The following is a 23,745-nucleotide window of genomic DNA, read 5'->3' as shown; positions in this document are numbered from 1 at the left end:
ATACCAGCCAAACCTAATGAAAAGACATTCAGCATCCTGAACAAACTCACACAAAGAACTCCTCCAAAAAAACCCACTAATGTCTGTGCCTATCTCTACTACAAATACACAAGAAGCAACATGATGCCTAAGGAGATAAACAAGTTCATCTCCTTAGGCCAAGTGCTGACAGTGACTGTTATCTACACAGCAAGGACAGCATTCACTCTTTTTCTGGTACAAGAATGAGGAAAAAATAAAATCAGTAACAAACAAAAAGAACCAGCTCTGACTACTCTGATGCAGCAGTTGAACAGTATGAAGACAATTTATGAAAAGCTTACCAATTTCTGTTGTTCAAACATGATTTTCTTGTAGAACAAATGAAACTGTTCAAAAGTAAGCTCTTCCTTGTGAGCACCTATTTCCTACAACACAAAGTAAGACACTGAATTTAGAACTCCTTGAACTGCCCTTGCAGTGAACAAGTAACTCTTACTCCATTTGGTATTCTCTCTCACATACTGTTCTACTCCAACTTTATTTATTTTTAACCACTTGGATTTTTAAATTTATTTCTGCTTTTAAGAATACAAACAAGAAAACAGATGTTGGTTTATGACATAGTGCTCCTAGCCCCCATCTTTGGCCTTGCATTTTGCACCCTCACTCCACTTCCATGACCAAGAGAGAAGTAGAGCATCAATTTAGTCATTGTTAGCTGGGCCAGCAGAAGCAAGAATGTCTGCTTTAAGGGTGGAGAGCTGGAAAGCAGGAAAGGGTGGGGGTATTCAAGGTTCCTGTAGGAATGGAATGACCTTCAAAAGTTATTAATATTGGCATTAGCTGGAGAGAAGAAGTTATTATTTGATCATATTGAAAAAAAATTAAGATTAAATTTATATAGAGGAAAAAGAAAGATAAAATACTTTTGTATGTACTTGCTCAGTACTGGAGCTCAAAACCCAATGTTGGCTTTGGTCACCCACACAGTGAAAAGAAGGAACATTTATGTCTGTATTTTCTTATACCCTCAGATATAGGCAAAGCCAAGCTGACACATTAATCAGTATCATTTATTTAACTATACATGATGTAAATCAAAAAAAAGGAAGTGTCCTAAAAAGAAACATCAACACTTATCAGATAATACCAAACACATTTGAGTAATCAGGTAATTACCGCAAATTTATCCTTCAAGTACTTCATGCTGCTCACTTTGAAGTTTACTTGGGGAAGGACGGTTTTCAGCTCTCTAAGACTGATACTGGGGGGGAAAAAAAAGAGAAAAAAAAGGATAGCAAAATCACCATAGATGTATTGTGTCTAGTCAGCTACTCATATATTTTCTATCAACACAAAAATATGCCTATTGAAACATTTTGTGTGGGGTTCATCTCACATACCTGTAAACTTACATAAACTTAACACCTACATGGAAGCAAGCTGGACATGGAGAAACAGGCATTTCAAATAATTTGGAATTACAATAACCATGTTGCATAGATATGTATTATCTCTCAGCAATAACCAGATCTAGATAATCAGCTCAAAAGTAGATGTTTTTACATGGTCAGATGAACTGCGCCTTTCTTCCACTGAAACTGGACTACAGACACAGAAGACATCATGCAAAGGCTGTACTGAAGAGATGAGCACAAACAGAAAATAAAAAGGCCCAGTTCTCAATACCATTTTTTCTTAGGCTGTTATTCAGTCTGGTAATGCTGACTTGCAGCAGCAAGACTCTTCCCTTCTGCAACATCTGAACATGATCTCATTCTCCGCTCCCCACCAAGTCTTCTCTTCCAATTCCATTTACACAGACCAGCTGATTCTTTTCAGAGTTTCAGAATGCCCAATGATATCCTGGCAACACTTCAAAAACCAAAGTTTTCTAGATAACAGCAAGGCAACAAGTCAAGGGAGCACAGGTACAAGACCTGTGGGTCCTATTGCTGAAGCCCACAAAATATTAAAGCAATACCAACAGCACCCAACAAAACAAGACTGAGGGACTCTGCCTTGACCTACAGGACAACTCAGACGCCATCAAACCTCTGCAAACACAAGGTCAGAACAGAGTTACCTGAAAGCAACAAAACCAATCAGCACGTAGATGAAAGTAACACTTCCATTCTACATTATCCATGCCAGCAGCTACCCTGGGAGATATTCTCATCTCCATTGTGCAAGAGGGAAAGAGGCAAAGCAAGAAGGAACTAAGCCAAAGTCCATGCCCAAGCCAGATTAGAACTCAGGAAATTCCTGGCTTTCCGCCGAGTCGCCAGACCTCTGGAAAAAAACACTATTAGGAGCAAGAAAGAGCACTGCATTTGCACACTAAACACCAAGCACAAGCAATTTCCTCTGGCCAGACAAAAGAGCTGGGACTTCATTACCACTGGAAAAAAATTCAACCTGTGGAACAGGACTTGCCTGGTAGCTTAACCTTTACAATTCACCTCCCTAAAAACAACTCTGAACACAACAGACCTCAGTCCAAACTCCTATCCTGAATTTTTCTAAAAGCATGGATCATCTAGGAAGAGAAGGAAAAACTGCCCTCTCCACAGTGAAGGTCTCCTTGGTCCCAACCAAGCTGCCTTGTAGCAATAAAACAGTCCTAAAGCAACAAATGAAACCTCTTCAGCAGACACCTACTGTCAGCCACAGCTGCTCCATCCTAACATTTGCTTTTGCTTTGTGAACCCCAACACCACACCCCCATTGCAGGGTTAGTTCTGAAAATGCATCAGGGGGTACAAAACAATGTCCAGTACAGGATGGGACTGTGGCCAGCTGGGGAAACACAGCTCTGAAATGGGATCTCAGCTGAGCCTGCACAGTGCCACAGGCTGTCTGCACAAAGGTGTGATTTCCTGCAATACCACAGCCTCAGCCACACAGTGAAACACCTCACTGCAGTCTGCTTTTGGGAAAAGGTGTACACAACAGGAAAAGCATAAGTTTTCTACACTGATTTGTACTTAATAATAAAATGCATGTTCCAGACAAAGAGAAAAATCATGGTGAAATGATAACACAGAAGGGAGGAAAAGTTAGCATGATTCTCAGGGTCACAATTTCTGGCAACTCTAAGGAGAGGTGTGCAGCTAAATTCTTTTTAAAAAAAGTCTCCTTTGTGTGTAAAAGCTACAAAGCCACATCACACATGGACCTGAAAGGAACTACTGAAACCCAAACACATGAAGCCACACATCACACTGGGAGCTAGAACCCCTGGGACTTCTTTCACATGAGAAGCACCAGGTCAGAGGTGAATCTTTGGCTTTGGTCTATTCAAATACAAGGCAGAGACAAGCCCATGGCCAGGCAGTTGCCAGCCAAGCTCAATCTCTAAAATAACATCTTGCTCATTCTGGCAAAGTAATTCTAGGCTAAAATTTAAAATACTTAGTTGTCAATCATTATACCATGTACATAAACCTGAGGGAATGCTATGAACACATTGTATTTAGCAAAAGGCAAAACTCAAATTGCTAAAGCAAGGGCAAATGCCATTTTCAGGGATCTTATGCTCCACATTTTGGACAATGAATTCTTTATTTCTTTTCATTCCATGTTGGAATCTGCAACAAAAATTCACTCAAAAATCTGAAAAGACAGAACTTCTTACCTATTTTTTCTAGTTTGATCAACAGAATAGATCTGCTTTCTCAGCCAGCTTGTAGAAGAGGGAGAAAAAAAATAAATCTAAGAATTATAAAGAATATGCAGCCAATGAAATTTCAAAATCTACAGACAAAACCCAATAGAAATACTTAAAGGTCTTAAGATTAATCTCTTTTAGCAAAGCAAAAACATTACCAGTGCAGCATTCAAGGATCCAGCCAGATTTTTAACCACACTTGTAAATATCTACTTTGCTGTATTTCAAAGTCACATAAACAACACAGGAAGGGGAAGGGCGGGCAGGACAGAAAAGAATGAGTAACCAGAAGCTGTAAAAAAGTAAGAGGATAAAGTGAGCCAAAACTTCAGCTAATCTAAACTGGAGTAACTCCATAAAGTCAATGATTTCTGCCAGATTGAGCTGTTGGCTCAAATATCTGTTGGAAGCATAAAAATTAAAAACTAGAGTGAAGGGAGAGCATTTTAAGGAATTTTAAAGAAAATCCTCATTACATTGCATGTCAGTTCTAGATGCACAGTAAAATACTTTTAGTTGCACCAAGAGTAAATAAATACATATACAATTTTCATCTAAAAAAGGAATGTACTTCTAAGCTGATCTAGAGCCTCAACAGGAATTACTCTTTTTTGACAACACCAGTGTCAAAGGCACAATTTGGTCAGGGAGCAAGCGAGGGCAGAGCATATCCTCACTAACAGCACTGGCCACAAACAAAAATGCCAGCAGTGATGGAAAGCAATGGGGTATGGAGACATACTGAAAATACTGAAATACTGAAACCTTGTCCACAGAACTGGCAGTCTGAGCCCGAGCAGTTTCACACACAACATCCTCTAAAGGACAAAGGTGCAGTTTCACCTTTGTATGGCTGACTTTTGAATTTTCCAAGAAGCCAACACACAAACACCAGCTGCTCTTGTGACCTCATGAAGAGATTTTGTTTTGAGTGCACAGAACAAGGTGAATTGCAAGTTCACATTAGTCTATGAAGCAGAGGGTGACTCCAGAGCACCTAAGTAGCAAAACAGATATTGAGAATTTCCAAATGAGGCTTCAGTGTCCTACACTAACTGGAAAGTGTTCTTAGTGTAATTGGCAAGCACCACTTGTTGCACTTTAAAAATTTCCTTCAGATTTTCCCCTTTCAATTCCCAGTCTCACAAAGTGAAAATATGCCCTCATACCTCTCTGTGATTGCAGGTGTGGGAGCACTCATGACCTCTTGATACAAGATATTCAAGCCACACAACCATTTATCAGTATCATCTTTAGAGTCAGCTGAAAAAAATAATATGCTATGGTAAACATTAAAACAAAACCAACACAAAACCAAGACATAACTTGTTTAGATAAACCCTAGCTGCTGATAACCTTCTTCTTTGATAAATCTCATTGCACCGTTTCATGATGCTACTAATAAAGCTAATAAAAACAGCATAAATTTGGGGATAGGTAAGCTCTGACAAAAAATACCTGCTTTTAGAAGACTTTTATCTGAGTAGGAAAGTTTCAGTATTTCAGCAAAAACACTATAAAACTACTGCTGAGCTCCTGTGGTAACACAATCAAAATTCATTTCCTTATCTTCTGTCTCCCAAGTGGCAAAAGCCCAGGACCCAGATCAGAGCAACTTGAAGGACACAGGCAAAAGAACTCAGTGCTGCTATGACATAAAGCTGGTTCATTATATTCCCAGCAACCTACAACAAAATTGCAATATACTGGCTTTTGACATCATCACCTTCTATTTATCTTAGACACGCCTCTCAAAACAGATTGTCCCAGACTAAATTTTAGCAAGGCAAACAGAAAGGGAGCAATGTACAAAATTGGTGGAGCATATACATTTTAATACAAGTCAAAAAAGGTCAAAAATTCCTTATGTGGCCTAGCTAGAGGCCAGGTACATCTTCCTCCCTGCCCTGCAAATTAGTATATCATGGCTCTGCTTTGTTTAAAATTTAATTTGCCTTTCCATTTCCCAAACCAGAAGAGTCCTCATCATTTATCATGATTGCATTTGATAATTCTTCAGCCCAAGAGAAGATGAGGAACTGCTTGCTGGGCACAGCTTTCCTAGGAAATACCAGTTAAGCTACAATAACCTTGCATGAGATGAGATCTTTACAGCCTCAGGTGGACCAAGTCCATTTGATTTAGCAGGTTAGCTCTGAAATTACATGAAGGCATTCTTCAATTAAACCAGCTCTGAAAAATTATTTTCACTCAGGAGCTGAAATCTTTTATCAGCCTTCAAAGCAAACAAGTTTCTCAAAAGGTGAAGATTACATTTTATTTAAACATACTTTCAAACAATGCTTTATCCCCCAAGGATGAAGCTGGAGCCCAGCCTCAGCTCCCCATTGAAATGTTTTTCAATTCGTTACAGTTTTGGAAAGAACACCCACTACCACTGCCAAATCAATTCTTCTCCCAAGACAATTCTGCCCCTTATGATAGCTACCATTCCCTTCAAGGAACAATTCTTTTATATTGTTTTAAGGAACCACGACAAAGCCCTTCAGCAAGGAAAAGGATTTCCCCCTGAGCTGAAAGTTATATCATGTTGTTCTGCAGTTCAGCATTACAGCAACAGCTCATGGTACCAAGTGATTTCAAAGCATTGGCAGAGGCCTGGTTTGAGAACTGCCATGGGGGAGGGACTGGAGGGGCTGTCAGAGGAAATCAAGCTGAAGTCCCTGGCACAGCTGCACGTAAGCACAACCATTTACTCAAAATTTTCACAGGCTTCAGTCAACAATGGTAAAACTTATTTAAAAACCTCTAAGAAAGGATTGGTCTTTCATTTCAAAAGCATCTGACTGCAAAAAACTTGTATTCTAATACTGCAATCTATAAGAAATTAATCCCATAATAAAAAATAAAATAATAATAATTATTATTATTATTATAATAGTAAATAAAAGCTGTCAGTATTTAAACACTTACAAAGCATTTCCCTTTTCTCACATGAATATTTTGCAATTAAGTTAAAGATTCAAATGGGTAAGCATGTTCATGCTCAGGACAGAGAGAACTACAACTCCAAATAAATTGTCTGTATGGTTCTAAACCAACAACCCATTACAAACTTTGTTGAAAAGAAATCTCTTTGTAAATTTAACTAGTTAGAAATTGTATTCAGCCTGTACTGTAAAATCTTATATCTCTTTCATTTCAAAATCTTTGGGTTTGTGACCCTGGATAATCTTGCCTTTAATAAAAAGTATTCCAACCCTCTCTATAGATACAGGGTACAAATTCCCTTTGTTTCATACAGATCTCTTCCTTTTAAATTATTCACTTTCCAATTCTATTTATGGTCCCCTAGTACTTATTTAGAAGAGGTTTATATTATCAGGTGACAGGCATACAAATAGCCCAAACTAAAACTTCATTTTTCCAAATTAGTCTGCAATTGCCCATAGGCAACAGGAAAATTTCTGTGATACAGATGCAACTTTTATGGCTATTACATCCAAAATAATTCTGGCCAGACTAAAAGTGTTAGGACAATATTCTGGCCACAGTGAATAGCTGTCCTTAAAGAGGGCAATGTTACCTCTGCTCTGCAGTGCTGAAAACCTTACTGGAGTTATTTCACCTTGCTAGAAAAATGAGAAATGACACTCGCACAACGCGCCACTGGGAAGTGAAACATTCCAAATGCAGCAGGTCACAGACAGAAGGGCTGAGTAAAAGGTCTGGCTCCAGATTTTAAGCATCTGGTGCACTCCTGAACTGCAGAAGTTAAAACCACAGTATTCTGTGCAATCCTGTTCCATCAATGTGTTTGACTTGTTTTAAGGTTATTGTTCAATCAATAACCTTAAAGAAGAAAGAAAAAAGATAAAAGTACCTGCTAAACTTAAGGTGTTGAGGACAAACTGGGTTCCATAAAAAACAGTAAAGCAGTGTTCTTCTCTGTGCCTTGCTTTGCAACGTTCAAAGTCCTTTGAATTCTTTCCTGGGCGAATTTCTTTTATTTCCATCAGATCCACTGAAAGGAAACAACATTCAGTCAGTACAACTGCAGGGCCTGAAAGGGTAGGATGGATAACTCAAAGTATGCACACACATACAAACAGCTATATATATAAAAATGCAGATCTGTATTGGACAAGAAATGCAAATTGTATCAGCTTTTAATCCATAAATCCACAAATAAATAGTAACAGACAATAGTAGAAAAGAACCAGAAGAAGAATAACCTGTCATATTTTTTTTATTTTGCTATCACTGATTTTCCATGGACAAGGTGCATACACATGGCCCTTTGGGTCACAGAAAATGTGATTTCACAAATGGCATTAACTCTAAGCATGTAATTTTCCAATTGCCACGAAAACTATTCAGAAACAAAAAAGAAAAAATACAATTCTACCTTACCCACCTAAACCATCCACATAGCCAGCTAACCTTGTCAGCTAGTACAGTCACTGGTACTTTCAAGAAAAATATTTGAAGTAGTAATATAAAAGAAAAAAATCAAGCTTAATAATTAAAATGTTTGTGAGTTTTCTGATGGCCAGCTCCAGAGAGATCTGTGTTGTTTAACATAACCTGTTGTATCACTTTCAGCTCTCCCAGAGAACACAGGTGTGCACTAGAGCACAGCAGAATGGGAACCCTGCACAAGCACACACTCTCCCAAGTCAGCTCCCTTTTCAAACCCTTGCTACAGGGCCTGCAGAACAGGAGGGAGACAGCACTGAAATAGAAATATGTGTGCTCTCAAGATAAGATACTTATTAGAAAACTGAGGAAGTGGTTTTGCTCTGCCTGTGGACCAGAGAAATAAACAGCTCTTTCCACTTCTGGACAGTCTTGACTTATGAGCTACAGGACAAAGTGTGAAGAAAAACATTTCATGGCTGCTCTCGAAATGTGTTTATCAGACCTAGCAAGATCCAAGGAAAACAGCTGAGGGTTTCTGTCCATGCATTTAAAAAAACCACAATATAAACCCCCTGTTTTAAATGAGCACCTCTTCAGTAACAGAAGACCTTTAAAAACATGATGAAACAGCAGCTCTGCTGCCAGACATGGGTGAGCTGAACAATAGCAAAGCTTCCACCTGTGTAATGCTGCATTTCTATGACAGACAAGCAAGGAAGTTCATCAACAAAATCCTGATAATGAAACATTAATTCATCTTGGAACTTCTTATTCTCTGCAAAGTATCCCAGGCCAAACTTCTACCTCCTTTCTCACAGTCATTAAACAACTTACACTGTGAAAATGAGACCTCAAAGGTTAACCTGAACTAATCATAGGATACAAGCATCTTTCTTAAATTAATTTTTCCAAGCATCATTAGTCAAGGTAGAGGTTTTAATGTCTCAGTTCGAAAACATCTCCTAAGATCTGCATATCTGATTGGTGAAGATGCCTAAATTTATATGTTTCCAAAATAATTCACACTGTGCCTATAAATGATCAGGAACCAAAAGCTCCTAATGATGACTCTGATCCCCTTACCATTCAGAGTCTCACTTGGATCCCTAAAGATGTATCCAAATTACCATCCTAAATGTCACCATCTAAAAAAGCTGATCTTACACCTCGAATTTACATTAATATCAAGAGAGAAGAATCAGAATGCAGAGCCAGAAATACCCAGATGGAGAGGGGAGGAGGTTGCATGGCTGCAGTAAATGGCACAGGACTGCACACCAGGCTGCCTCATTCCAATCACTGGCAAGTGCAAGCCCAGTCACCTCTTCTGCTTTCCCTTCACCCAACAAATCCCTGCTGAAAAACACAGTTTTAACTACAAAGTGAATCATACCTTTCCTTTCAGACTCCTTTAAATCCACACACATGAACAACACTACAAAAGGCCCTCTTAAAGTACAAACTAGGAGCAGTGATAAAAGAGATTTCACAACCTGCACTGCTGTTGTCATTTCCAGGGGCTCTTACCTCACACTGACCTCTGAAATAAACATACAAATTTACCCAATGTCACCCCTCAGTTACACACTCACTGCAGTTCTTCTCCTTGCACTACAGCCTTTCAATCCCACCATCCCCTTCTTCTGCATGAACCTATGTATAGATACAGAGTGGCACAAGGATTTTGTAGGCAGAGACATGTTATTGCTTCTCCAACTGGTTTTTCAGAAAAGGTTTCACTATACCCCAATTGTTAAACATTCAGTAAACAGAGGAATGGTTCAGCAAGAGAACAAAACTGGGTGAAAGAGAGGAGAAAGAAATATTTATATTAAAAAACTAAAATTCAAAATTTAACATCCCTATTATTTTCAGGCAACATATTCTATATATCCTACAAAATTTGGGCAAGATTTCCTTAGAAAATAAAAAAATGAAACAGGTACAAAATACAAGTTTTATTAAACATTCTTTAGATTTTTACAGAAATAAAGATGTAATGCAGTTTAAAAAATTTAATAGAAACTACCTGTATGAATTTTAATGACATTTCATAGTGTTGGTTAGGATGTATTACTCTACATTATTGAAAGAAAAGCCAATGTAGAGCATCAAAGGGAGAAAAGAGAAATATGAACACCAGGCATTAATTGTGTGGTCTTCCACTATGCTCTGCATCCTCCACGTGATGCCCAGTAACTCCAGAATGGCTGATTCCAACTATACCAAGAAAGGAGCAGGCCAGGAAAAGCTGCAACATGTTTCAGACTCAGATTAGTAAATCAACTGTACCAACGTAGTTGTTACGCAGTTACTGTGAACTTTTTTAACAGCACAATCTGTCACTGAACAATTAAAATGTAATTTCATACCTATGCCAGAGCTGCAGGCACAGCACTTCAGACACTCTATCTTTGTACTGCCTTGAAGTACTGGAGCATTCCTCCTTCTCAATCCCACATGCAAATTGCAGAGCCATATCCTGCCCTGGTTTCACAGACACACATTTCTGGGGCCTGATACGCACAAAAAAAGCACAGACCTGGACAGATGCATCTTGCAGAGTCAAATCAAATCCAATACACTTGCAGGTGCAATTTCCACAAGAAAGGTGAAAGAAGATTAAAACATTCCCTAAGGAAACATGAATCAAAGTATGTCCTGTAGGGAAACTGACTCACATCCAGCAAGACAAGGAGAGCACTCCCCCAGCCAAACAGTTTATAAAAGTCTAGTGCCACTCTAAAACTCACAATTAGTTCAGACATTTCTTTATGTGACTGTTTCACCAGGTTGAAGGGATCTCCTCAGCACCCTCAGCAGTCATGGATTGATTCTGACAACTCCCTCAAGAGGCTCTTTAAGGAGACCAGACTCCAAGGCACCTTCACTTACCACACTGGCTCAGGCCCTGATCTGGATGTGCAGTTGAGGCTGTTCAGAGCCTGAAGCTGCTGAACTTCAGCTCCTGCTGCTGTGTTGTTTGGCAAATCAGTGAATTCAATGGATCCTTACACTACTACATAGACACTTTCCCAATACTGCACAGATGAATTGCTCAGTGCCTTCCAGGGCACCTGACAGAGCTCTTTACTGCCATGAACTCATTAAACTTTTGATCCTCAACATCTCCACTGTTCTCCATGCAAATAACCCAGCAGCAGCGATGATGTTCAGTCGCACACTTGCAGGTACAAATTCCTGTTACATTTCCTGCAGTCACACTTAGAGGTCGATGGTAAAACAGAACCTGCATTTCTCTACAGCAGGTGCTGACAAGCTGAGGGGAAGACATGATACAAGATATCCAAAGGTAGAAAACGATGTCAAGAGCTGCACTGCTATTTAAAGACAGAAGTTCTGGCTCTGTCTGCCACAATGGTCACTCACCAGCTACCTCTGGGTGGGAACACAACCATCCAGCACCTGAACAGACAGGTGGAACTGGGGAATAGACCCTGCTGAAAACCAGCCAGTGCCACCAGCAGAGCACCTTCTGTGAGCTGGAGGTGTCCATTTAAGTTCACTGGAGGAAGGCGAGTTTGCAAGAACACTTTTGGTCAAGTCAGCTAACGTTAGGCTGGACCATCAGGCTGATTGCAAATAAATGCATGGGTCAAAAAACTTTAGAGGCTGTCAACTCATCGAGGTACTCTTGACAGAAAAGTCTACATTAACAGTGTAAAAGTTTACCTGAATCTGCCATTATGGACCACAGAGTTCTGCAAGATAACATTCCTGATTCAAAGCCCAGATTCCCCAGGAGTCCTTCAGTGGCTGTGGCCACAAATGGTGCTCAGCTCAAAACTCAGCCATGTACTTAATGAAGGAAAAGGAAAAGCCTACAGAGAGTTTCAGAGTAGGCTTACAGAGTCAGAAATCATGATGTGAGCATTATTTCAGTAAGTCTCAAGAAGACTTAAGGGAAACTACAGGCAATGTTTTGAAGAAGAAAATAAGGGACTCTGATCACCCAAGCTGGGTGCACCAAGACATGAGCTGGCCATTCTCTCTATGAATATAACTGCATTTTCACATGTATATATGTATAGTAATATTCCACACTCAGAACCACATCTTTTTGTTCCAAAAATTTGCATTACAAAATATTCCAAGGTAGATTTCATTTTAGAAAGGGAGAAACTGCCCACTGCAACAGAGACTGCGTGCAAATGAGTGTTTAGTGAATGAAGAAAGACTTTAGTAGCCTTTTGCAAATGTACTTCATGGTGGTTAGTGAGGACAATGGCTCTGCTCTCACTTCTGCAGAATTAAATATTAACTACCAAGGTGTGCTTTAACAGCCTCTTTTTTTTCAGAGCAGCAATGAAACACAAATTGTCTGTGACTCTAGAGGGAACAAGGCAAGGCTTCTCTTGGAGGACAAAGTCACAAGAAAGCAGAAATGTCCTACAGCATGGCAGCCCAGATGTGGCAGGGAAAGTAATTCAGCTCATAGAAAGAGAGATGTTTACTGAGACATTCAGCAGCCCAAGGAAGTCATTAGAGATCAGCCACAGAACTTCTGAAAACACAGCTACAAGGATGAAACCAGAGAGACAGTGTGGTGCACCTTGAGAAAGCACCCGTGAGTACCTTTCCAGGGGGTCCTCTGGGGATTCAGCTGAGTGATTGACATCAGGTTTAGAGAAGTGCACCTTTTAAACCCACAGCATTATACATAATCAGGTCACACGGAGCTGGCATGTACAGGAACAACAAATTATTACTAAATTCATAACTTCTCACAGTACAGCACCATGTTACAGTGCTTCCCAGTTTGAGCTGTGAATTCAAGGGGCTGTACACCTGCCTGCTGTTTTCATATTAAAAATTAAAGGGTAACTCCACAAAATGGCATAAGAATAGGGTAAAATTTAGATACGTCCTCATAAAAGTTTACATTCTGCTCCATGCAACAAAACAAAAATGTTGGCATATAAACCTGACTGGGAAAAGGATGGAGTACCTACATCTCACACTCACTTTGCTCAACCAGCACAGGGGTGCTGAGGTCTGTGCAGTTCATTCCATCCCCATTTTGCTGGCTGGCCATGACAGGAAGTCTGGTTGTTGTAAGTTAGCATCAGACATTGCAGAACTGAGCTGCTAAAGGGAAGACATTATTTGAAAGGAGCTAGAGGCTACACATGTTCATTTTTTCATTTGACCACAGAAACCAAGCTCCATGTACTCAGCTGAAGACTTACACAAAGATCCCCTGGCTAACAACTGAAATACAGCCATTTCAAAACACACCAAAAAAAGGTGAATTTTAATGTTCCTTTGTGAAGCTACTCCAAAAAGAGCAAGAAGTGAATTCACTTTGCAATGACATATTGTTTTTTAATAGTATTCAGAATACAGAAGGCAAATGACAAAATAGAGATTCAGGGTTTTCAATCTGAGTTAAGTTTATTTATTACTTTAAGACTGAAACAGTAAGGAAATTCAGAAAAAAAATCTGCAAGCAGTAAGGATAACAAAGGTCCCTACTAGAAATCAGCAAGATCAAGTCCAGTATTCAAGCCAAATTAAGCACTCATTTCATACTCCTCACTAGAATATATAGATGCTCATCACTTCTCCCAGACAGGTACAGATCTGTAAATGTCTATAACATCTTCTCCAATGGGGAAAAAAAAAAGTTTTCCACCACAGAAGAAATTCACATTGCTATTAAAAATTCTACTAAACAAATGACTCAGCTGATTAACACATAGAAAAAAAATTAATGTTTAAGAATGTGAGCTACATGCATGCACACTCTCTTAGGTGTTAGTTTTTGAAGTTCTCATATGTATCTGACAGCCAAAAGGATGCACAGCATAAAAATTTGCTCTCTTTGCCTGTCATTTTAGCAAAGATTTTAAAAACAACATTATCAAAATTTAATTTCAAGCCAAAGATGCTGCTGGATAAAATTCACAAAATAAAACAAAGATAAAAAAAATCCTAACCCTTGTTAGGTAGAACAGCACTGCCTGTGGCAACACACAGAAGGCTGCCGTTAAATTAAACTCCAGATCCCTGCTTTTCCCCTCACCCTGTCAGTTGAATGTGGCCTGATCTGGTGCTGGTATCTACAGGACTATATTACAGATGCACAGCTCCTATAATGAGCTTTGACCATTAAATATCCAGGTGCAATATTTGGCAGAAATCTGTGATTCCTGCTTGGCAGTGTAACAAAGTCAGAAAGCACAGGACAATCTTACAGACTGAGAAAAAGCACAGCAGCTCCCACAGGTTCTAATTCTACTTTTAACATCAATTTACTAAGTCTGATTTTTTACACTCCCTTTACCTCTGAAACATGAAAATTCAAGTTCATTTTATGTCTGGGTTTTTTAATCATGTTCTAAAGGACAAATTCTGTAAAATCTCCCCTTTTCAGCAGGGAAGAAAATCTCAAGACTTGATAACACTTTTCTGTAGTTTAAATGAAAAATTGGTAATGCCAAATGACACTGAGATGGCAAATTTATTTTAAAATGGGCATTTTCTTTCTGCAAACTCTGAGAAAATATTATTACACATGAAACTAGAGCAGTGAGACAATGTGAAATGAGCTGTTCACATAAATTCTAAAATAACATGTTATGCATTGTCAAACACAGGTTTTTGTTATAACTGGAAAAAAGACACAAGATAGTCCTATTGCATTAATAAAGGTCTGGGCTGCAGAAAATAGAGATGGCTGCTATTGTGGTACTGTGGTGAGTCACGAGCATCAAAAGCTTCAATTTAAGTATAGCCCTTATTCCCCTGCTTCACAATTCTACAATTACATTGACATGATGTCTGCATCTCTGCCACTCCTCAGTCCAGGTACTTCATCCTCTGAGAAAGTTTTCAGAATAAATTAATACTAACATTTCTCTTCCCACCTTATCTACACCCTGACCATTCTCTCTGCATACAGAAAGAGCAGTTTCACAGCTGATATATAACTTTTTCTAAATATGGCCCTCTGATGCTTTAAACCTATTTATTGCTATGAGCTTGCAGAACTAAATTGTCACTAGATATTTTTATTATAGAATCTTTTGTAATAAATAAAGAATATGAAAAAACCACAAAAAGGTGATCTTTCTTTTCTAAAAGATAAGGGATTAAAATACAGTTTATATAATTTTACAAAAGCAGGTCACCTCTTCACGTTAAAAAAAAAAATTCCTAGGTATTCAAAAATAGAGAAATCATCTTCTGTCCTCAAATAGAATCTTCCTTGAAATGAGCATGCTTGTATTACAGAGAATCACACACTTGCACATTCAAGGATGGCACCACAGATTTCTGAGAGTATAAATTCTCCTGGCTGTGAATCATCCCTTCACTCAAGGGATTCTTGGAAGAATAAGCAGAAACTCACACATTTTCCAGTGACTAATCCAACTCTAGTCACCGAGAGCTTTCCCTTAATAATTGTCCTGAAAGCACTTTGCATCTGAGAAAGAATGGAATACCCATAACAGATCAGCTTCCTGTGGTGAGATTTACACCACCTGCTTGCTCCACAAGCTTAAATATCATAACTTTGGGGTTTAATTTATTCATGTGTATATAAATGCTATACCACAATTTGGGAGTTCTGGAATGTCCTCTCAGACAGCAAACCCCAGGTGACAGCCCCACAGCCGAGTGTCTCAGCAGGGTCCTGGCAAACCCTGCCCTCCCTTGGCCACCTCTCCCTTCCCCTCTGTCTGTCACTGCTGTCCCAGTGTGCACAACACCCCCTGGGACAGTCTGAGGTGGGCAGAACCACCTCCAGGTGGGACCCAGGGCACCCATCCAGACTCACACACAGTTGTAAAGGTTAAACACACAATAAAACCACACAGCAGAACCATCAGGAGGCAACAGGCTGCAACAGATCAGGCTGGCAGCTTCACAGTTACCCACCCAGAAGGCAGGGATTCGTTTTGCAGGAAAAGGGTCCATTACAAATTAAACAAGCAAATCAAATCCCTCTGTACAAGGAAACCAAACTGTCCTTCTCTCAAGCAAAAATAATTCATTGTCTCAAATACCTATCTGGGTAGACAGGTGATGGAATTTAACTTGGAATTTAACTGCTTAACACTGGGCTGTGAAAACATCACCTCAAATTTATGCTGTGCACAGTCAGAAATACTGTGCCTCTTGATCTACTGTTGAAATAGGACACAACCAACCTCTGTTCTTTCATATAGGGGAAAACACAGGTTTCTCCCCAGTTCCTTTCTGTTAGAAATTCCTTTTGTATATGGCAACTCAAGTCTCTCAAAAGGTCAATGTAAAATCTCCAGTACTTGGACACTCTGTGATCTGAACCACACAAGACTAGGATTGTTTATACCAGAGTTCCTAGCCTTTGTAAATCCTCACTTCTTACCACACCAAAGACCTGGATCTAGGAAGAGTTTTCTGAAGTTTCTCATCCAGAGACACACATGTGCACTGAGCAGGAAACAGCCTTAATTTTAGCAACTCTTTCACTCTATTCTAAACAGATATGCTGGCAGGTTTTCAACAAAAGGGGCCTTTTATGAGCAATGCAATTTAAAATACACAGTAGTGCCACTTTTGGGCCCGTGGGGTTGTGTAAATATTTATATAACCATAGCTAATCCTACATCTCTCCCCTGCTCGGGTCAATTTATTCCAGAGTAAGAGTAGCTGCCTTTTTGTTATTGTGAGGCTTAACTTAGATCATTTCCAAAATAATATTAACCAAACTTGGAAAAGGTCATTGTAATAATTATAATCAACTCCGGCTTAGAGGAATTTGAGTGTTCTTCAAACATTTACAGTCCATCAGCAAGAAAATCAGCACTATGACATCCAAAATTCACAACACTACACAGGGCAGTTGGGCAGCTGGACTCTGTCTTTGCCATCTATTAGCAGCCTATTTTTGAATCCCAAAGTTAAAGAACTCTCCTCACTCTCAGATTTAGAAACACAAACCCATAGCAGATGCTAACATTGAGTTTTCTGCCTTCTGTAAAGAGCAGTTGCCAAACTTGAGTTAAAATAGCACACACAGAACAGGAAACCATCTTAACTTTCCCACTCATACTGAATATTAATTGTTTTTGGAGTGACACACATGCAAACAGCAACCATTAAGATCATATCATGAATATTAGATTTTGTACAGCATAAGTATATAAATATATTATAATACTTGAGATGATAATTCTCTGCCCTCAACCACTTAAAAAAAATCAAGAAACAAAAATGTGGGTTTTATTTGTCACAAAGTCAATACAATCTACCAGCATATATTTGTGCTCATTCATATATACATTCACATTCAAGAGGCTACCCCATTCAATTCTCAAATGGCAAAGCTTCAAATCCATCATTTTTCCACTTTTCAAACAAAAAGAAAGCCTGAGTCTCAGTCAAAAAAGCAACAGCAACATACAAATAACTAACTAACTAAATAAAATACTTCCTTCCTCTTCAGCAAAAACACTGTCAGCAAGCTCAAACTGCAGTGACTTTCATTTCTAGTAGACCAGATACAGTTCATGGTGAGTTGGAACAACTGTTCATATCATATTCTGGAACAATACCTGACAAATACAGCTTGTTGGGGCAGATTCACTGCTTTTCAAGCCAATAAAAGAGTATTTTGCATATCTGTTCTTCAGACTAGGACATATTTTCAGACCTAAAGTTCCCAGCGTTATACACGTCACTGAAGTGTTGCTCAATTGAAAAAACTGCTACAGCACTACAATTTTTGTGGAGAGGCAGATGGCTTTTGGATAAGTCACAGATCTGGAGCAATAGTCCCTGTTCTAGCCTGCATCTGGAAGCAAGGCATTACCCTGGTGGATCACCCAGGTTTAAGAGTCAAATTACAATACTCACCTTCTTTTAGAGCATTAAAATCCCTGCACAGAGCAAACTAGTTAATTTATTATTACACAAACACACACCAGCCACAGAAAGCTTTGCTAAAAGATGATTACAAGACAGGACTGAAAAAGTTGACCCAAACATCTGGAATGCAGAGCCTGTTCAGCTTTAAATTTGCCCCCTCTGTGCAAATGGCTGCAGCAAGACTTCAACACACGGTCAGAAATTGGTTTGGCCAGAGGACTCTGAAGTCTCCTTCCCTCACTGAATGGTCATTTTCTGCTATGTTTAATCATATTGCTCTGTGTGTAAACCCAGGCTTTATTTGCTAAATAATATTCAAGCACTGCTCTCATAGCTGAATTCTACATGTCCTCTCAGGACTTCTTTTTTGGCACAGGACCAGCAATACACTTGTACTTGCATTCACACACAGCGTTATAGAAAGGATAATTACCCTCGTTTGTCAAGTAAGAAACTGGGGCAATGAAAGATTATGATCCAGAGTACCTGTTAATTGGTTGTCCAGACCTGTTTGCTTTTCCCAGAATACTGAATATGACCATATTTTCACCACCAATGATAAAAACATCCTCCCAGACAGCCATTCTTTTACTTCCACTACATCACATTTCCAGTTGCAGGTCCAGTCTCCACAAGGACTGAGACAGGAATCAATGGAAACAGTAGCAGAGATTTAATACTTTTAAGTCAGGAGCATGAAGAGAAACTGCTCAGACAATCCCAAAATCATGCAAACTCTCAGTGCCTGTCTTAGCAACCTTACAGACCAAAGGATTTTTAACCTACTGTGTATTCACCAAAATCCAAAACCTTCTAAAACTCCACACCTCAACAAGACCAGTAAATGATTCTGGTATTTCAGACAAACCATTCAATCCTTTTATTGAGGACAGATACTACTTAGCAGCTGTAGAGTAAAATCATGCTCACAATAATTTTTAAAAGTTACCATATAGTCCTATTCAAGCACTGTAATTACATCACACCACCCTGAGGTGCACAAATCACAGAAAACCCAGGCTGAGCTTTCTTAGCATCAGTTGTGTTCTTAAGAACTGAGGATTAGTCTCACTTTATTCTTCTACTCTAGTTTTTGCAGCCCTATCTAGCCTTACACTCCCCTTCTATTTCCTGACCTTGTTATAAATAATGGGTTTAGTCAGTTCCAACTAAAGAGACAATGCCAGCTCAGGGCCTTGAAACCACCTCATGTCGCACAGTTTCATCCTCCTAAGCCATTGGTACTTTCCAATAATGCAATAGTGGTCCTAAACAATGACTTCCATCCTGAGACAGCAAATTGCCCAAGAATACCAAAATGTGAATTAATTCAGTTGCCTTGTATTTGAAGGCATTTGGTTGGTTCTTCTCTTTTTTTCTTCTTTTTTTTTTTTTTTTTTTTTTGATAGTAGTGGTAAAGAAAAATTACTCATCTGAATTTATAAAACACAATGATGGAAAAGTCTGTCAATTCAGAGAACACAAACACCAGCATATTCAAAGATGACAAGGCTATGGATAAAAGCATGTTAATCATACATAGGTAGTGTTAGATACCTAAATAATGAGCTGCAGAAGATTCTTTGTCTACATTAAAAGAATTCAAAATATTGTCAGCAAATTACTAAACTCTTTCAGCCAAAATCTTCGTAATGTTAACAAAAGGCTTGTTAAATTAATATTTGACAAGTACATCAATTTATTAGTAACTCCAAGTCCAGGTGCACATTGCAAATACTCACAGAAACCTTCAATCTTGTCAGCTGTCTTGCTCCATGCTACCTGCCTGGTTTCCATTATGACTTGAACAGTCCTCCTTTCTGGGCTGCTCTTCTTAAGACTGAATATTGTCATAACAGTTCCCAATTCCAAGGTCCTTTTGATCTGGCTTTTCTCATACTCAGGCATCACTCCATAGTCTATAGTCTTTCTGGGCATTTTTTCTTTTTAATCAAACTTTTATGGTATTCAGTGTCCTGAAGAGAGAAAATATAAGGAAGAAAAGGGAGAAAATTCAATATTTAAAACAGCATTTTCATTTCTTTAAAGATCATATTTATGTAGATACCTAACACAGACTCCTGCCCACACAAATGCAAGGCACGTACATGGCCAACATTAACTCTTGCTGGTTTATCCTGAAATGAAGTACAAACAGCCCTCACAGAGGGCAGTTCCAGCAGCATCCATGTGTCAATTCTTGCACTCTATTAGAATTAGATGAGACCCACATGAGAATGTAAAGCAGGTGACTGTCCTTTTGAGAACTGGAGTGAAGGGAAAACGTGAGTAATACAAACACTAACTGCAGGAAACATCTAAACATCAGGTTTTGCACTTTTAAAACTTCATGGGTCTGTTTCTCCTACACAGTCTGCCTTTTCTTACCCACACGTTGGGTGGCAGATATTTGTGTGCACATACTTGGGACACATCTTGGCACAGAACAGCCAAAAGAGGGATGAGTACAGAGCAGATCTCACAAGCACTAGCAAGTTGCTGTGCTCTCTGGTCTCCCACATCACTGCATCTAATTACAATCCTGATTTCTCCTCAGTGAGATTATTCACAAACAGGATGGTCGGCAAGCTGCTCTGTCACCCATGAACGAGTAGCATTGTCACACAAGTCGCAGGGGTCGCTGCCACACAGCTCCCAGCCATCCTCCTTATCCCAATCCCCGAGCAGGACAGGTTTAAAGCAGCTCTGTGCATGCAGCCACCAGCCACGGCTCTCCTCCGCTTCTCTTCCTCTCTGCTCAGGCCACTGCTCTCCATCACAAGCAGTTTCAGTTTCCGTGTTCATGGCTAATTCGACCGTGGCACTTCTCGCTTCCCTTCGTGACTTCTGCCAGCCCTCGCCCCCTCACCCCGTGTCGCTGTCTCCTGACTGCTCTTTGCTGCTCCCTCTCAATAACAGCACTCAATTGCCTTGGACCATCGTGTCACCAGCTGCTTTAGGAGCCATCTCCCTGACTTTGAAGTGGTAACAAAAAAAAAAAAAAAAAAAAAAACAAAAAAATAAAAAAAACAATACAGATATCATTTAGTGTTTTATATTGCCTTGTTACATTAATAAAAAATGGAGTATTCTTTCATTATACTACTGAAAAAATTTATGTATCCCAATCCTACAGCTGGGAGGGATTGAACAACTTAGAATACTGTAAGCAACAGCAGATTTATTCTTTTCTTTTAGCCACAATGTAACTGATCCTTTTAGACTACCTGAAGATAACCAGATAATTATTTAAATTATGACAGGCCTGAACCTAAAAAGACAGCCATGGTCATCTTGCTACAATGATTTGTTAAAATAAGAAATTAAAGGAGGGAAATATAAACAATTAAATTAAAATCTTTGAACAGTGTCTGTTCTCTAATAAAAAAATAGAAACCCTGTCTTCTCACTTTGCTCTTTTCATTAAGAATCAAAATAAAACAAAAAAGCTGTTATCTGGGACAAGGATTAAGCATTTGTGCAACACTACACTGAATAACAAAAAACTGAACTTTTAAATGAGTATAGTTTTTCAAGAGATGATAAAAAAACATACATCAGCTCTGCCTTTTACAGCACAAGGTATAGCTGTTAAATCAAATATGATTTAGAAAAACAAGAAAAGTTTCTAAATACAGCTATTTACTAAAGGGCAATGCAGTCGTTTTTTTCAGAGATAACTCCCTTAGTACAAAGGAACTGCCTTTCAGAGGTGGCCTCTTAAACGGTTTCTGTTGAATATAATATACTGTACTTCCCCTTTTAAAGGAGCTCTTTCTCCTGAAACCAGAGAGAACAGTGGATTTAATCTAACTTAACTCCTAAGTCACAAGCCAAGCTTTTGACTTAAGGTGGAAAGAATATTGCAATATTTGATCAACCTAACTGACCACTCCTAGCTACCTGCTCCACTTTAAGAGTCACATCACAGAAAGCTGCCTAAGAATAAAAGAACTATCAGAAGTCCTTGGATAAGACCTTCAAATATCAGGAATTGCTTACACAGATGCCCCTCAGCCTTCCTGACACCCATCACTGCACAACTTGAATTAACAATCTTTCTACCCATTCATGCAGTAGAATTCTGTGATGACCTTCATCAGCCCATTACCTGCATGTCTCCAGCTCAGCAGAGTGTGAACTACAAGATGCTGTGTATAACAGAAGCATCACTGATCTTCTGCTGAAAAGTTACTTAAGCCTCAGTTGGAAAGATCCAGCACCACTTCTAGGACTCAGCAAGTGAGTTAATAACCATCAAAACATGCCACAAGCTCCAGCTTAGACATAGACACGACTCTTTCCCTTTGACTGTAGGAATTACAGGAGCTAATTTTGAAGGTGTCCTGTACCATATGCAAAACTTGGATATATTTGTGTTACTTGGTTACTGTTTGTGTAAGACCTGGTCTGATAGGTTTTAATTGAAAAGACTGACTGATCTGGACTAAAAAGTCTAAAAGACACACTGCAAGTAACCAAGTGAACATGGACGTTAAAAAAAATCCAAATTCTATTTAATCTATTCTGTCCACTTAGTTTTACTTCAGTCTTTAACAAACAAACCCTTCTTAGCAGGAGATTGGTGTACAGCTCGTAACTCTCGTTGTGATAACACAGAGAGGAAAAGCTAGAAAAGGCAAGCTGTAAACACACCAGCTAGCAAAGAATAGCTCAGATAACCACTGATGGATCCATAGCCTGTTATAATTTCACCCACATGACACAGCAGGTGCTTTCCAGACACAGAAAGTTAACCAAGAAGCAGTCCAAAGTTTGTCTCTGGTTAATTTCTAAATCTTCCCATGTGCTCTGGGCATTGCAAAAAGTTTGTTGCATTCTCTGCCCGGAGCTCTGCCTTTGGATTGAGGACATCACCTCTCCAGATGGATCCGCACCAGTGACACCAGCGCAGTACCACAGCAGTAACAATTAACAAGTATCGCTGCACGGCCCTTGCGATGCAGCCGCTGCCCGCAGAGCACCGCGGCCCGGCGGAGCGAGCAGGGGAGCGGAACCGCCGCAAGACGGTGCCCACCTGCCCGGGCAAGCCGGGCCCTCAGCCCGGGCCGGGCCGCTGTCAGGCACTGCCAAGCTTTCCTTCCTTCTTCTCCGCCAGCCTGGGCTGCGGGGAGGCCCGGCCAGATAGAAGGTGCGGGGCGGCAGGGCCACTTCAGGGAGCCCGCAGACTCCTTGTCCCCCCCAGCCCAAATGCCCGCCGCCCTCTGGCACGACCGTCCCTCACCCTCCGCTGCACCGACCCCGCGCATCCCCCGCCCGCCGTCCCCAGAGGGTCCCTCTCGCCGGGGCCGCCCCGCCCCAGCCCCGCGGCACCTGCTGCTGCTGCTGCTGCTGCTCCGCCGGGCCGCCCTCACCTGCGCGGCGCCGGGGCTCCGTGCGGCGGCGGGGCAGTGCCGGCGCTGCCGTCCCGCTGCTCCCGCGGCGCCTCTCGGGGCTCCGCTTCTGCCGTCACCGGGAAGGGGCGGTGCCACCTGACCTAACCCCGCGGCCACCGCCTGGGCTGCCCTCGGCCCCGGGGCACCGGCCCTGCCCTCCCGCGTCCTTCTCAGCGCCTAAGCGGGGCCGGGATTCCTCGGGATTCCTCGCCCCGTCCCGGGGCTGCTGTCGAGGCGAGCCCCCAGCTGCCGCTGTCCCCGCAGGACCCCGTGCCCACAGCCGCCCCCCTCTGCCAGCCGGGCTGTCCCGCCGCTCGGAGCCGGTGTTCTGCTCGTCTAAGGAGGGTGGTTGAGCCTTAGGAAAGGGCTGTACGGCTTCACTGTCGCTGGAGTTACCTTGTCAAGTTCAAACTGACTCCAAGTGATCCGCTCCTT

The 23,745-nt window shown here is 40.5% G+C and overlaps 1 protein-coding gene across 3 annotated transcripts in view; it reads right to left on the bottom strand.

The window, feature by feature from the left end:
- The window catches only part of PLCG2 (phospholipase C gamma 2), a 55,297-nt gene extending 31,930 nt beyond the window's left edge, over window positions 1-23,367 (bottom strand). Inside the window, exons 1-7 of one of the 3 annotated variants that reach the window (XM_018914675.3) lie at window positions 23,249-23,367; window positions 19,657-19,890; window positions 7,497-7,637; window positions 4,822-4,915; window positions 3,620-3,667; window positions 1,162-1,246; window positions 324-407 (exon numbers count right to left, since the gene is read on the bottom strand). In XM_018914675.3, coding sequence (XP_018770220.1) covers window positions 324-407; window positions 1,162-1,246; window positions 3,620-3,667; window positions 4,822-4,915; window positions 7,497-7,637; window positions 19,657-19,852 — 648 coding nt within the window. In that variant the 5' untranslated portion in view covers window positions 19,853-19,890; window positions 23,249-23,367. Of the gene's footprint in view, window positions 1-323; window positions 408-1,161; window positions 1,247-3,619; window positions 3,668-4,821; window positions 4,916-7,496; window positions 7,638-19,656; window positions 19,891-23,248 lie in introns of those variants that run through there. The other 2 variants (XM_018914676.3, XM_050978753.1) reach the window with 2 other exon arrangements.
- Window positions 23,368-23,745: the final 378 nt, after the last annotated feature.

This window comes from Serinus canaria, chromosome 11 (genome assembly GCF_022539315.1).
Source record: "Serinus canaria isolate serCan28SL12 chromosome 11, serCan2020, whole genome shotgun sequence".
In the NCBI taxonomy this organism is placed as follows: Eukaryota; Metazoa; Chordata; class Aves; order Passeriformes; family Fringillidae; genus Serinus; species Serinus canaria.
This window is presented reverse-complemented; position numbering and strand designations above follow the sequence as displayed.